This window comes from Frankliniella occidentalis, unplaced genomic scaffold (genome assembly GCF_000697945.3).
Source record: "Frankliniella occidentalis isolate FOCC.00 unplaced genomic scaffold, Focc_3.1 Scaffold5, whole genome shotgun sequence".
Lineage (NCBI taxonomy): Eukaryota > Metazoa > Arthropoda > Insecta > Thysanoptera > Thripidae > Frankliniella > Frankliniella occidentalis.
This window is the reverse complement of record NW_026267135.1, coordinates 323,165-335,200: the sequence shown is the minus strand read 5'-3', so window position 1 is coordinate 335,200 and position 12,036 is coordinate 323,165. Positions and strand designations below refer to the sequence as shown.

The 12,036-nt window shown below is 46.8% G+C and overlaps 2 protein-coding genes across 2 annotated transcripts in view; one reads left to right on the top strand and one right to left on the bottom strand.

Moving 5' to 3' along the window:
- The window catches only part of LOC113214493 (glucose dehydrogenase [FAD, quinone]), a 35,125-nt gene that overhangs the window by 5,720 nt on the left and 17,369 nt on the right, over nucleotides 1–12,036 (bottom strand). Inside the window, exons 5-9 of the mRNA XM_052269230.1 lie at nucleotides 10,810–11,009; nucleotides 3,762–3,881; nucleotides 3,136–3,378; nucleotides 1,572–1,685; nucleotides 310–429 (exon numbers count right to left, since the gene is read on the bottom strand). Coding sequence (XP_052125190.1) covers nucleotides 310–429; nucleotides 1,572–1,685; nucleotides 3,136–3,378; nucleotides 3,762–3,881; nucleotides 10,810–11,009 — 797 coding nt within the window. The remainder of the gene's footprint in view (nucleotides 1–309; nucleotides 430–1,571; nucleotides 1,686–3,135; nucleotides 3,379–3,761; nucleotides 3,882–10,809; nucleotides 11,010–12,036) is intronic.
- On the top strand, nucleotides 7,997–9,227 carry LOC127749747 (E3 SUMO-protein ligase ZBED1-like). The gene is made up of 2 exons (XM_052269265.1): nucleotides 7,997–8,149; nucleotides 8,270–9,227. Exons 1-2 carry the CDS (start codon nucleotides 8,052–8,054, stop codon nucleotides 8,976–8,978), a joined length of 807 nt encoding a protein of 268 aa, XP_052125225.1. The 5' UTR covers nucleotides 7,997–8,051; the 3' UTR covers nucleotides 8,979–9,227.

The following is a 12,036-nucleotide window of genomic DNA, read 5'->3' as shown; positions in this document are numbered from 1 at the left end:
GGGGGCTCATGGTTCAACACCACCTGTTGCATTTTCAAACCGCGTCTGAGTAACAGCCCAACAATGAACACATTGCTCTCTGAGTAGTCAGTTTTTTTCTCTTTAGAAATGCGGTCTACAAATGAAAGCACGTCCGCGGACGTGAGACATAAATAGTTTTCAATCCAATCTGTTCAGACCGAGGGCTGAACTTTAAAACAACATTTTGAATGGGGGCACGGGCACGTGTTCTGTTCAACCACCCGATGAAAACAGCTAGGGAAGGATAGACGCCAACCACGCCGTGTTTGCAACGACAAAGGAACTTACCGGGTTGCCCGTGGCCGTGAGAGGACCAGTCCGCTTCTGAACGTACTGGGAAATCGTGGCAATGATCTGCTGTTGAGTGCCCAGATTTGCGGTTTTGCCCAACAAAAACTTAACGTTACCCTGGAAAAAATTAAAAACACTGCGATTGTTGTTAAAATCTTAGAAGGGGTCGTACCCAAACCCCGAACCTTAGGGTGTACCGTTTTGTGTATGAGTTACGCTAGTATCTTTCGTTTCCGAGTGGAAATGTTTCTCTGCTTATCTTAGTGCGTATCATAGTTTGCCAGTTTAAGCTGCGAAACAAAAGCTCTCGAGTTGTAACTGCGAAACGTTTTAGTTCTGCAGTGGGCTTTCTTTTCTAATTAAACTGTATGTGACACTTGTACGAGTTAAGGCCGAGTTAGGGGAAGCTGGGAGAACAATGTACTATGAGTATGATTTAAGATTTATTTTAATTTTAAAGTGTTTTTGGTTATGACAGTGGAGTCGTGTCGTGTCGAAGTTTTCTGTCGTCTGCATCAAATTGGGAACGACACATAAGCCTGAACCCAATTTACTATCAGAACAGTCTGAGAATTGGGTAAATTGAGGGTTCTAGCTGCCCATTGGATGTGGCAGCATAGCCTAGGCTACTAGCGAGTTATGGACCCAATGCTTTTGGACGGGTTCTAGGAAAAAGACCAAAGTTACCTAGTGGCTTTATCATACTTTATAATACAAACCATCTCACCCAGCCATTTCCGTTGCTCTTGCTCGTGTTAGTGAATTTAGTACTAAGTAAATGTCCAGAAGTAATTTGATCGGCCGACCTTCTCCGTATTTTCAGCCACATGGTGTGAGCAGTACTTTTGAACAATTGTGTTAAACATTTTCACTCTTCATTTCTTTTTAATGCATGCTATCTTAATTAATTACATTTTTAATACAGTATTGAAACTTGACCTTAACTAGTACGAGTGCCACGGATAATTAAATGGGAAAAGAACGTCAACTGCAGAGCTAAAAAGTTTAAACTGGCATAAGACTACGCATTAAGATTAGCAGAGTATCCCTTTTATTAGTTACTTTTATATTCGACAGAGCGAGAATATGCGTTCCAATATATCACGTTTTTGTCGCCGCTCTGCTTATCATCTACATTCTATAAGCAAGGGATAATAATTTGTGTACATACATACCTCTGTGTCCTTAAGACGGTATTAGTGTGGAGGTAGATAGGTAGTTACACCCACTACGTTCTTACCTTCGCCACCGTTTCTTACCTTTGCAAACATGTGGTCGTGAAGGCGCTGCCCAACCCCTGGCAAATCGACGACCGGCTTGATTCCGACATCATTAAGATGTGACTTAGGACCGATACCGGACAGCATAAGTATCTGGTGATATACAATTTGAGTTAGGCACAGACACGCTGCACTTCGCAGCTCTCCGCACGGTGAAAACAATGTCCATCTTTTTCAGCAAAACGGAAAAGTGTAAGGGATTTATTCGGTTTCCGAAAAGACGTGATCAAAAAGTGATGGAAAATCTTGAATCGAAGCAGTTTATCCTTTTTCTAAAAGGCTCAGACAACGGTTTTAGCGCGCCCTTCTGCTTTGAAAACGCATTAAAGCGGGCCTATACAACCACTCCGTTGTCTGCCTGTCTCTCTGTGGTCCATACAAGAGTGAGGAGCTGAGCTAGAGGCCTACAAATGTCAAGGTATGTCAGGGGCCACTGGACACCGAAACGCCTGAGACAAATCCCGGCATCTTCCTCTAAGGAAGTGAAAGGAGGTATAAAAAGAAAAGGGATAGGTAAAAACAGTTGGAAAAAAGTATTTTTTATGATGTTCTAAGGGATAACTCTTTAAAGTGGCCTGTGGACTGAAATTTTTCCCGTTCCTTCACCGTTTGGGAGCTGGAGTTTTTTTCCTTTGACGACAGTACGCCGAAAATGGCCACGTGGTACACGTGGCAAACATCAGTCAGGTTTAAAGACAATACAAGACTAAAACTGCGCTTGAATAGAACGCGACAGGAACCCAATAAAGAGAGAATGATTCGATTCAGATCTACTCGTTTAGTCGTGAGATATCATAAAATTTTGTCGCTCGTCTCGTGCGCTATTTTCTGTAGCCGATTCTTTTCGTGCTGCTCTCAAAACCAAAGACCAACTTAAGTCCATGCAGTGGGTCCTGTAGGAGCTCACAAGTGGACGTAGGCCACGGTAAAAAGAATGTCTTGAACTCCGAGGAAATGTCTTGGACTTCAAGGTCGGGTGGATAATTTCAAGATTGGCCCTTGAAATCCTAGACTCTATCTTGAAACCCGTATCTTCCAAAGAAAATCCTTGTAGCAGAACCGCACAATTTTCTCAGGATTACTACAAGGAACTGGTAACTAAGAAAATTGTTAAATTTTACACTCTTTCGCACTCTTTTTAAAAGACTAACATCGCTTGTCCCTGACGCAAAGCACGGACGGCAACTATGTCATAAATCGTTGTTCTACATATTACTAACGTTTTAGTAATAATTTAATCAAAGTCATTAATTGATTTTGCAAAATGAAAGTTATGACGAATGTACTCTATAAATTTTTAGGGACTTCTGTTTTTGTCCGCAGAATTATGCGGTTTGGTGCACATCTTACGAGGTACAGATTTGAGTCTACCAAGAGACGAATAAGCATCTTTTTTGATCATCAAAATAGAAGCAAATTTTCGAAATTCATATTTGTATCTTGCTGGGCTGTGCAAAAAAACGTTCTACGAACAAGTACATAAGTCCCATCAGATTAAGAGTGTATGCCGAAGTTTTTGAGCTGGTGTATACCATCTACGTACTTGCGGCGAGTTGAAGGATCCGGCCGAGAGCACGGCGGCCTTGTTGAGCTTGACAGTCTTCCTGCCCTGCGGTCCATCGTACTCGACAGCCACAGCGCGAGGCTTGCCGGCCCCGCTGGACAGAATGATGCGCCTGACGGTGGCACCTGTCTGCACCGTCAGGTTCGGCCTCCTACGCACGGCCGGCGTCAGGAAGGCCCGGTTGGTGCTGAAACGCTCGCCGTGAGAGGCGGACGACGGCGCCTGCACATAAGTAAAGAAGACCATCAGTTGCTCCCGAGCTCTGGTTCGCTGCCTGCAACTATCACTTTATGAATTTCAACTGTTGTTTGACAGGGAACATCCAATTTAAGGTGGAAGAATCATATTTCATCTAAAATTGCGCCTGGCTCATGTTAGGGCTAATGTAAGGAGACTCATGTCGTGTGCAATTGGGGCCCATGTCGCAGACCGATTGCACATAACATGAGACCCGGCCGGTAAAGGTTCGTGCCCTTGTCGGGTGCAAACGGGGCTCATGTCAACCGGGCTTATACGGGGCTCATGTCGTTGGAACATCTAGTTGGCCTCAACCCCTGTCGCTGGCTATTCCTCATGAATTTTTTGGCGTAAGGCACGTAGCTTACCCTTGAGACACCAATCTGCTTAGCTCCGTTGACGTCATTGATACTTGCAATGCCAGCTTCCTCGTAAGCCTTCATGAGCAGCTGCGTGTTTGGGTCGATGTAACGGTCCAGTTCCACATCCTGCCTCAAAAAATAAAGACGTTGTATTGATGGTAAGTAGGGCCTGATACATTTTTGAAAATTGTATTAACAGCATTTTGAAATGAATTATCTGGCCTTTAGAGGGCGAAGTTTAACATGCGGGCAATATGTCCTGGCTTAGTTTTTACGTAAATCACGGAAATGATTTTAATTGGGGTGGACACTTGATTCGAGCCCAAGGGTCCTACTTTTAAGAGTTACCTTTTAGAAAACCAAAGAAGCAGGCCCACCCTTCCGCAAAACGAAGTTGCCAGCTCCAATTCGCTGCGCCGGCAATTCCGTTCGGCAGGGGTCGGGCCTGGTTGGCCTGCCGGCAGTTCCACGCAATACATAGTTCATGTACAGAGAGTGGAAATTCCACTAGTGCAAAGAGGACAACCTAAACCCCTAGCTTAAGTGTACAATATACTATACAATTGTATACTACATGTATAGTATTGTTGCAGTGGAATTTGCATTATCAGATAATATTCTATAATCTAGTGTATCCTTTAGTTGTATCATTAGCGGGAACGATTAGTATGTTTTTCAAGAGGACGATTTTTTGAGTGCTCTCTGACACTGATCGGGTGATGATTTTTGATAAGGAATAGTGTTTCTATTTCCAAAAGGCACTCGCACAGCCCCGAGCTTCAAGCTGTTCAGATTTTAGAGTCTAGGACGTTTTCCACTTTTCCTCTTCTTTGAAGGTTTCCAGAACAAATGGTTTTGATTATATCTTTTTCAGTTTTTGTCCTACAGGTCTGGCCGAGTGCTCATTTGGTCCATTTTTTTTAAAAGTCTATTTAAGGCAAATTTCTCAAAAGTTTGACCAACTCTCCTGAATATACGTAACCTTGGATTTTTGATTTTTTTTTACAAAAGTTGCCTTTTGGGGTGGTAGATTTCTTCATGTAATCAGATCTTTGTCCCCGGGCAATTTTCGTACATTTTTTCAGCTTTTTACAGACAGATGGCTCCAACTTCTAATTTTAATTTGGGTAACTCGTAAAAGTAGAATCCTTTCGCCCTTTCGGCAAAAATTTCGTCTAACCTAACCACCCCAAAGATCAACTTTTGTGCAAGTAAAATCAAAAATCGAAGGTTACGTATTTTCAGGAGAGTGGGTCAAACTTTTGAGAAATTTCCTTAAAATAGACTTTGTTTAAAAAAAAATGGGACCAATTCTTTTTAAAGCTCCTCTCTTTACTCTTTCCGATGAGCACTCGCCCAACCTGAAGGACACATACTAATGAAGAAATAATCAAAACCATTTTTTCTGGAAACCTTGAAAAAGAGGAAAGGTGGAAAACGACCTAGACTCAAAAATCTGAACGGCTTGGAGATCAGGGCTGGGCGAGTGCTTTTTGGAAACAGAAACACTATTCCTAATCAAAAATCATCACCCGACCAGTGTCAGAGAGGGTGCTGCCAGGCCGGGGGCCGGCTTGAGGCGTTTCGTCCTACCAGGCGTTTCGTTGTCCAGAAGTGACCCCGAAGATACCCTATAATTTGTATAGACCGCTAGCTCATCTCCTTCCTCTTACACGGACGACGGACGGACGGACACGAGAGCGGTTGCATAGACCGCTTTAATGCTTTTTTAAAAGCAGAAGGGCGGGCTAAAAACATTTCTCAAATTTTCTGAGCGTGTTTTAAAGAATGTTGCCAATTTCCGGCCAAACTTTGACATGAAGGGCCCAAAATCAAGGCAGTTGTGGCTAGACATGTGCGCCGCGCCGCCGTCACGCCGCTGCCGACGATTTTTAGCACGCCGCCACCGCCGACAAGAAATTTTCGGCGCGCCGCCGCGCCGCCGCCGACGATTTTACCGGCGGCGGCGCCGGCGCCGCGATCCACGTTGCATAGGTTTTCAGTCCGTTTCGCGCCTGCTGGATGCTGGATAGGCAACCCAACCGGCACTCTTCTACTACCCCGACCCCTTGCGACTCGGCCGGCCGAGCACTCCCTCGCCTCCCCGCCCGCGCCGCCTGTGTTGTTGTTTTCGACGCTTCTCGTTTCACCCTGGTGCTGCGAGCAGGACGAGACACGTTGTGTGGGGCGAGGCCGGTAAGGGCCGAGTAGGTTTGAGTTTGATAACGATGGCGCAGTCTGCCGATTTAAACAAGCCGCTGACCGCATACGCAGTTGAAGTGCTTCACAGTGACAAGAAAACCTCATTCGCGTGGAAGCATTTTGGAAACCTCGTGCTGCAGAGCGACGCCGGGAAGAAGCAAGTCTACGTTGACAAAATATTCTGTAAGCCATGTTTTGTTGCTGCTGTCGCCAAATCAATTGAAGAGAATGAAGATGATATGAATGTAGATGACCCGGGGGAGCCGCAATCGTTGGCAAGGTTAGTGAATCTGTCAAACAGTCCGTTTGTCGGGGTGGCACTAGCCCGGCGGTGAGTCAGTTCTAGGTTATGTCGCCCATGTTTGTTTTGTTTTGCGCAGTGTTCTGCTGAATATAAAGGCTTACCAGCGAACCGTCAGCACTGGTAATCTAGTAACTCACCTAAAGGAAGCCCATTCTATAAGTGATACCCCCAGCAAAAGATCAAGTGGAAATTTGAAAGATTTTTTTACTGTGAAACGCACACCAAAACAAGGTGCTGAGAGGGCTCGTTGGCTGCTTGCTCGCGACCTGGCTCTCTGGTTCTGCCGCAGCCTACTTCCTTTTGACCTGTGCGAGGATGTGGCGACAAACGACTTCATGAAGGTACGTTTTTCACAAGCCTTCGTTTTTGTTGACCTCTCAAGTACTATGATTTATTGTTGATTTATTTATTTCCAGAAATACCATGTGATCGGGCCGGATGAGTCTCTCCCCACTCGCACCACCGTATCTCGGAAGGCATTACGAGATGTGTACGACACAATGCTTGCCCATGTGAAAAAGGAGGTGTGCAAAGCCTCGCCCTTTGGTGCCATATCACTTGATGGGTGGAGTGATACCACTCGACGCAATTCATATTTCGCGTTCATATATGACGCTATCACAGGTGAGCCTTTTCTTTCTCGTCGTCCGCCGCTGCCCGTGCTGTCCAGCTGCAGCAGCATCCCATGCCGCGGGCGCTTGTGCTTGTACCGGGTGTATCTTTGCTTTGAACGCTCTGCAGTATTGCGGGTTTGCCTACTCCCGGCGCCCGTAAGGCGCCGAGGGCATGGCCCCTGCGGCCTTAGCGAGCATGTGAGTAAACCCGTCACACTGGAGAGCGTTCACCCGGTACGTGGCGAGACAGGTGCACGCCACGCGCACATTTCGGTCGGTCTAATTTTATTTTATTTTTCTCTTTCAGAGAAAATGGAGAAAGTGCGCTATGTTTTGCAAACGTCGGTGTGCAACGAGAAGAAGGATCACCAACAAATCATACGAGAGATAAATGGCGTTTTAACAAGGTTTGAACTTCATGACAAGGATATAACCTATGTTACTGACAAAGGTTCAAATGTCAAAAAGGCAATTGAGACAATGGGCGTACCCCACCATCTCTGCCTTGGTGAGTACGTTTTAATAATGATTACTTAATAGCCGTATCCTACTCCGTCGCATAGCGGTGCGCCTAGTCTCTAGCCTAGCTCGAAGTACCTGTCGCATTCCAAATTCTAATCGTCCGTACCCGCATCCGTTTTGCACAGGTCATGGCGTGCACAATCTTGTGAGCAAGGACGGCATCAAGGGGATGCCCATCATTTCCGATCTATGCAAGAAGGCAAGATTGGTGTGCAAGACGGTGCGGTACCGTACACCAGACCTGGAACGGGAAAAAACCAAAGAGGACCAGCTAAATTGGCTAAGCAGCGTCCAGGACGTCGACGACCACGCCGCGGAGGACGATGCAGATCCAATCCCCGACACTGCCGATGATGAATCCGTGTTTGAGTTGGAGGCTGACGACGTCGCCAATAGCAATACTATTGTTCAGTATCCTTCAGCTGCAACTCCAACCACGGTAAAACTTTCTGTCCCCACAAGGTGGCACACAGTCCTCATTATGCTCGAGAGCATGGAGCAAAATAAGGTAACTTAAAGTAACCAATTCTTACTTTTTTTTAAAATAAATAAGGATTTAAATAGAAACTATTTTTTTTTTAGGGCCCAATCAATGTGGTCTTAAGCCAAGTGGGGAAGGATGAGCTAAAATTCTCAAACGTACAGCATGCCACCATGAAATCGATGGTTGAATTTCTTACAAAATTCCGACGTGTCGTTGAAATATTGAGTTCAGATAAATCGTGCACCATCAACCTCGCCTTACTGCTTAAGTAAGTAACTAAACTTCCCCCCTCGCACCTCACACCAATCTAGATACTACCCCCCTCTCCCCCCACTAAAAGCACTATTGTATAATTAACCGCATATTGCCGTATTTTTTTTAATCGCAGGTCAGAATTGGAGGATGTTTTGAAAGAGGACGAGAACGATAGTATCGTGGTTGGTGAGCTCAAGAGGCGTCTCCTCGCAAGACTAGACTTCCGGTACCCTGTGGATGATCTCCTAGTCACTTCTGCAATTCTAGACCCGAGCTGCTGCGATTTGCTGATTGTCGACAAGTACTTGAGAGAACGTGGTATGACGAAGGCCGAGTACTTAGCCCAGCAAGTGCGGCTCCACGTGCTGGAGTCTCACCTCCCACAAGAGGCCCAACAGCACCACGAAGAGACACCCGCCGATGACGCTCACCCTGCACAGCCCGGCCCCAGCACTGGCCGTACTACTAAAAGGAAGAGCAATACAGCCGAGGAAGTGTTAACACTCTCCAGAAAGCACTCGAAGAATAAAGATGGTACAAGGGCTGCCGCTATCGATAGAGAAATAAGACAGTATCTTGACGCCTGCAACCCATCCGACGTCACAGACAATGACATTCTAGCTTACTGGAGGCGGCGCATTAACCAATATCCGTGGCTGACAACGGCAGTTCGGAGATTTCTTTGTGTTCCCGCAACCTCAACAACTGCCGAGAGGGTTTTCTCAATTGCAGGGCTAACTGTGACAGCAAAAAGGTCACGACTCCACCCAGACCGAGTAGATATTGTTATTTTTATCCATGAAAATTACGAAGTGTGCCGAAACCTCTTTGCCAGTAATTAGAACACTACTACTGTACTTTCTTGTGTAATGTGCCATGTGACCAATGTGATCCCTATCCTTAGAAAGGTAGTAATACATTAATTATTTTATATAATAATTATTATTCCTGACTCTGACTGAGATTTATAATAGTCTGTTCGTTTGTTTTTCCTTTCAAAGCATCTCTAGTTAATTAAAATGAGCATAATGAGATGAGAAATACGCGTTTTTACTGTCAAAATTCCCAGCGCGCGCCGACGACGCCGACGACGCCGCCGCCGCCGCCGCCGCCGCCGCCGACTGTAACGTCGGCGTGAACGCCGGCGGCGCTTCCGCCGACGGCCATTTTTGGCCCTTGCGCCGCCGCCGATGAAATCGTGGTCGGCGCACATGTCTAGTTGTGGCTTTTTGTGCCATAAAAAAACTTATGTCTGTGGTTAAGTTTTGCTAAACAAGCAAGCCCGCCCTTCTGCCAAACGGAGTTGCCAGCTCCACCTCGCTGCGCCGGTAACTCCGTTCGGCAGGGGCCGGGCCTGATCGGCCTGCCTGGCGCGCGCCGGCGCTGTCTCGGGAGAGGAGGGGGCGGGGTGGTATGCTGTCGCCTGTCACCGAGCCGGTAGTGCAGCCGGTGCAATACTGGTGCTTTGTTTGTGTTTTTAGCTGCAGCGCATCGCAGGTCGAGCGACTTGCGGCGAGCGCACTATACCGCCTCCCGCCAGGCCGGCGGCATCGTTTCCCGCGCGCCGCTTGAACGCGCCGCCCGGCACTCGGAACCGTCCACTCGCATTTTCGCTATGAGGCAGGAAAACGTTATAATTTCGCATAACGGTGCTCGATAGCTTTCTGGCCGCGGTACATTTCTGCGCAGTCGGTTTTAGAAAATATTGTACGGTACTCGGTCTAGCGCGAAATGTCCCCTAGACGAGTAGTTAGGCCCTATGTCCGGAGGGGTTTTGGGCGCGCGGTCGGCACCATGTCCGATAGTAGATCCATGCCCTAAGTAGTCACCACACGTCGGGGCGCCTTCGCCGGCAGCGGCATCTTCGCTCAGCGCTCTTGAGAACGTGGCGGCCGAGTTCACGCCTAAACAGGTTTTGAAACTTTACACGCGAGTTGCCTAGGGTTCCCCTCATCGTAAAACCGTCGGACTTGAGCGGGGTGTAGTGGCGTGACGTGAATTTTCCTATAAACCTCGTTCTGGCATACCTTTCTTTTTTTGAAACAGCCTACGTTAGTCCTCTGTCATGTGAAAGCAAATCTCTAGGGCCGCAGGCCCTACACCGGAAGTTAGTTTACCCAAATATACAAAGTGATTTACTGGTCACATTATTTATTTGGTTATGTTCTTCAGTAAATCGCGAGACTGAAATGGTCGGGCCTCTGGCCCGACCATAGCTGCCGGCAGGCCAAGCATGCCCGGTCCCTGCCTAACGGAGTTGCCGGCGCAGCGAAGTAGAGCTGGCAACTGCGTTTGGCGGAAGGGCGGGCCTGCTTGTTTTGTGTGAAACGGCCTAATCCTGACGGCTGAACTTGTTCTTTTCGTCTCAATGATGGGTGAATCCCATGCACGTTTTAGGCTTGATAGCAGCAAAAATGCAGCAAACACGCTTTTACCATGTTCTATAGCGGAAGTTAAACGCCTACCTCGTACTCGAAGAAAACGCGAAAAGTCGCTCTGGATTTTGACCCGGGTTGTTATCCTATAGGTCAAGGTACCTAGGCCAAGTACAAATATTGTTTTTTCTATGTAACGTAGACACAAATTTTTATCTGATTTAAATGTGACATAGATTCAGCTAGACTACGTACAGAAATTGTCCCTCGCCATTTAGTGTGTCTATTTTACACTGACCTGGGGGCCACCTTTGCCGTGGTACTGAGTGTCTGAGGCAATGGCAGGGTTTAAGTTGTTTTCGGACTTCTTGAAATACGGTAGAACGTCTTTGTAGCTCCAGCCGGTGTTCCCGAGAGAGCTCCAGTGGTCAAAGTCGCCCGCATTGCCCCGAGTGAAATGAAGAGCGTTAACGGCACTGCATCCTCCTAAGATCTTACCTGGTAGGGCGTCAAAATGTTTACATTTGAGTAGTGCGAAAAAAGTATATACAAGTTTAGATTTAGGACATATTCGTCTGTGCCAATAAACCTTCGTCCACTATAATCTGACCAACGAATGTATGTCCACGGCAATCAGATCAATGAACTTATATCCAAAAAGCCTTTCTGCTCCAAAAGCAGTGTGTCCGGTATGATATGTCGAACAAACTTTTGTCCGGGTGGCTCGTCGACATAAATTTGTTGGTTAGTTCACTTCAAAAATACATTTAAGGACGAGCTAGGCCCGCTCTTCCGCCAAACCAATCTGCCAGCTCCGCTTCGCTCCACCGCCAACTCGGTTCGGCCGGGAGCGGGCCTAGCTTGGCCTGCCGGCGGTCCGCCCCTTCTGAATTGTTAAAGTGTAATATAGCTGATATCAATCGAAAAACCTTCGGCCCGTTTGAGTGGCAGCTCGCTTTGAACCGTCTTTCTGCCAGGTACCTTTGCTGTCTCCTTCGTAATCAAAATCAACAAACCTTTGGAGACCATCAAATATTTTCTTAAAATAATTGGCTGAGCTTGCGTAGCCTTTGCTGTGATGTGGGGTGCAGAGAACTCTTTGGTCGTGGGTCTGTCTGTCGGTCTGTCTGTCCTGGCCCACGTTTCTCTCAGACGGTAACTTCAATTGACATCAAACTGCTCACGAAGCTTCAGTATAAGTCGAGACGTAACGAGTTTAGTTTAGAAGTTTGATATTAGATGCTTGAAATAAACGATCGTTTAATTTGAATTCGTAGTTAGGTGGCGGTAGGTTGGTAGCACGGCGCTCGATGGTAGAAGGAGCGCAAGTGGCTCCTGCGCTTACCTGAAGACTTTGATGCCTTCTCAGCAGTTATTGAAATGTCAGATAGTCAAACCGAGTGTTTTAGTTTTAGAGTTGCGGAACTCAGCCTCCGAAGTTTCGCGAGTCTCCAATGAGAAGGAACGAGAGTGATATTTGGAATGGTTCACGTGTTCTCTTACGTAAGTAGGAGATTGGGTGGGG

Bases quoted from the DNA above. Each gene is read 5' to 3' on its own strand.
- LOC127749747 (XM_052269265.1), top strand. From the start codon at position 8,052: ATGAAATCGATGGTTGAATTTCTTACAAAATTCCGACGTGTCGTTGAA. The intron at 8,150-8,269 runs GTAAGTAACTAA...TTTTAATCGCAG, and splicing joins AACCTCGCCTTACTGCTTAA to GTCAGAATTGGAGGATGTTT.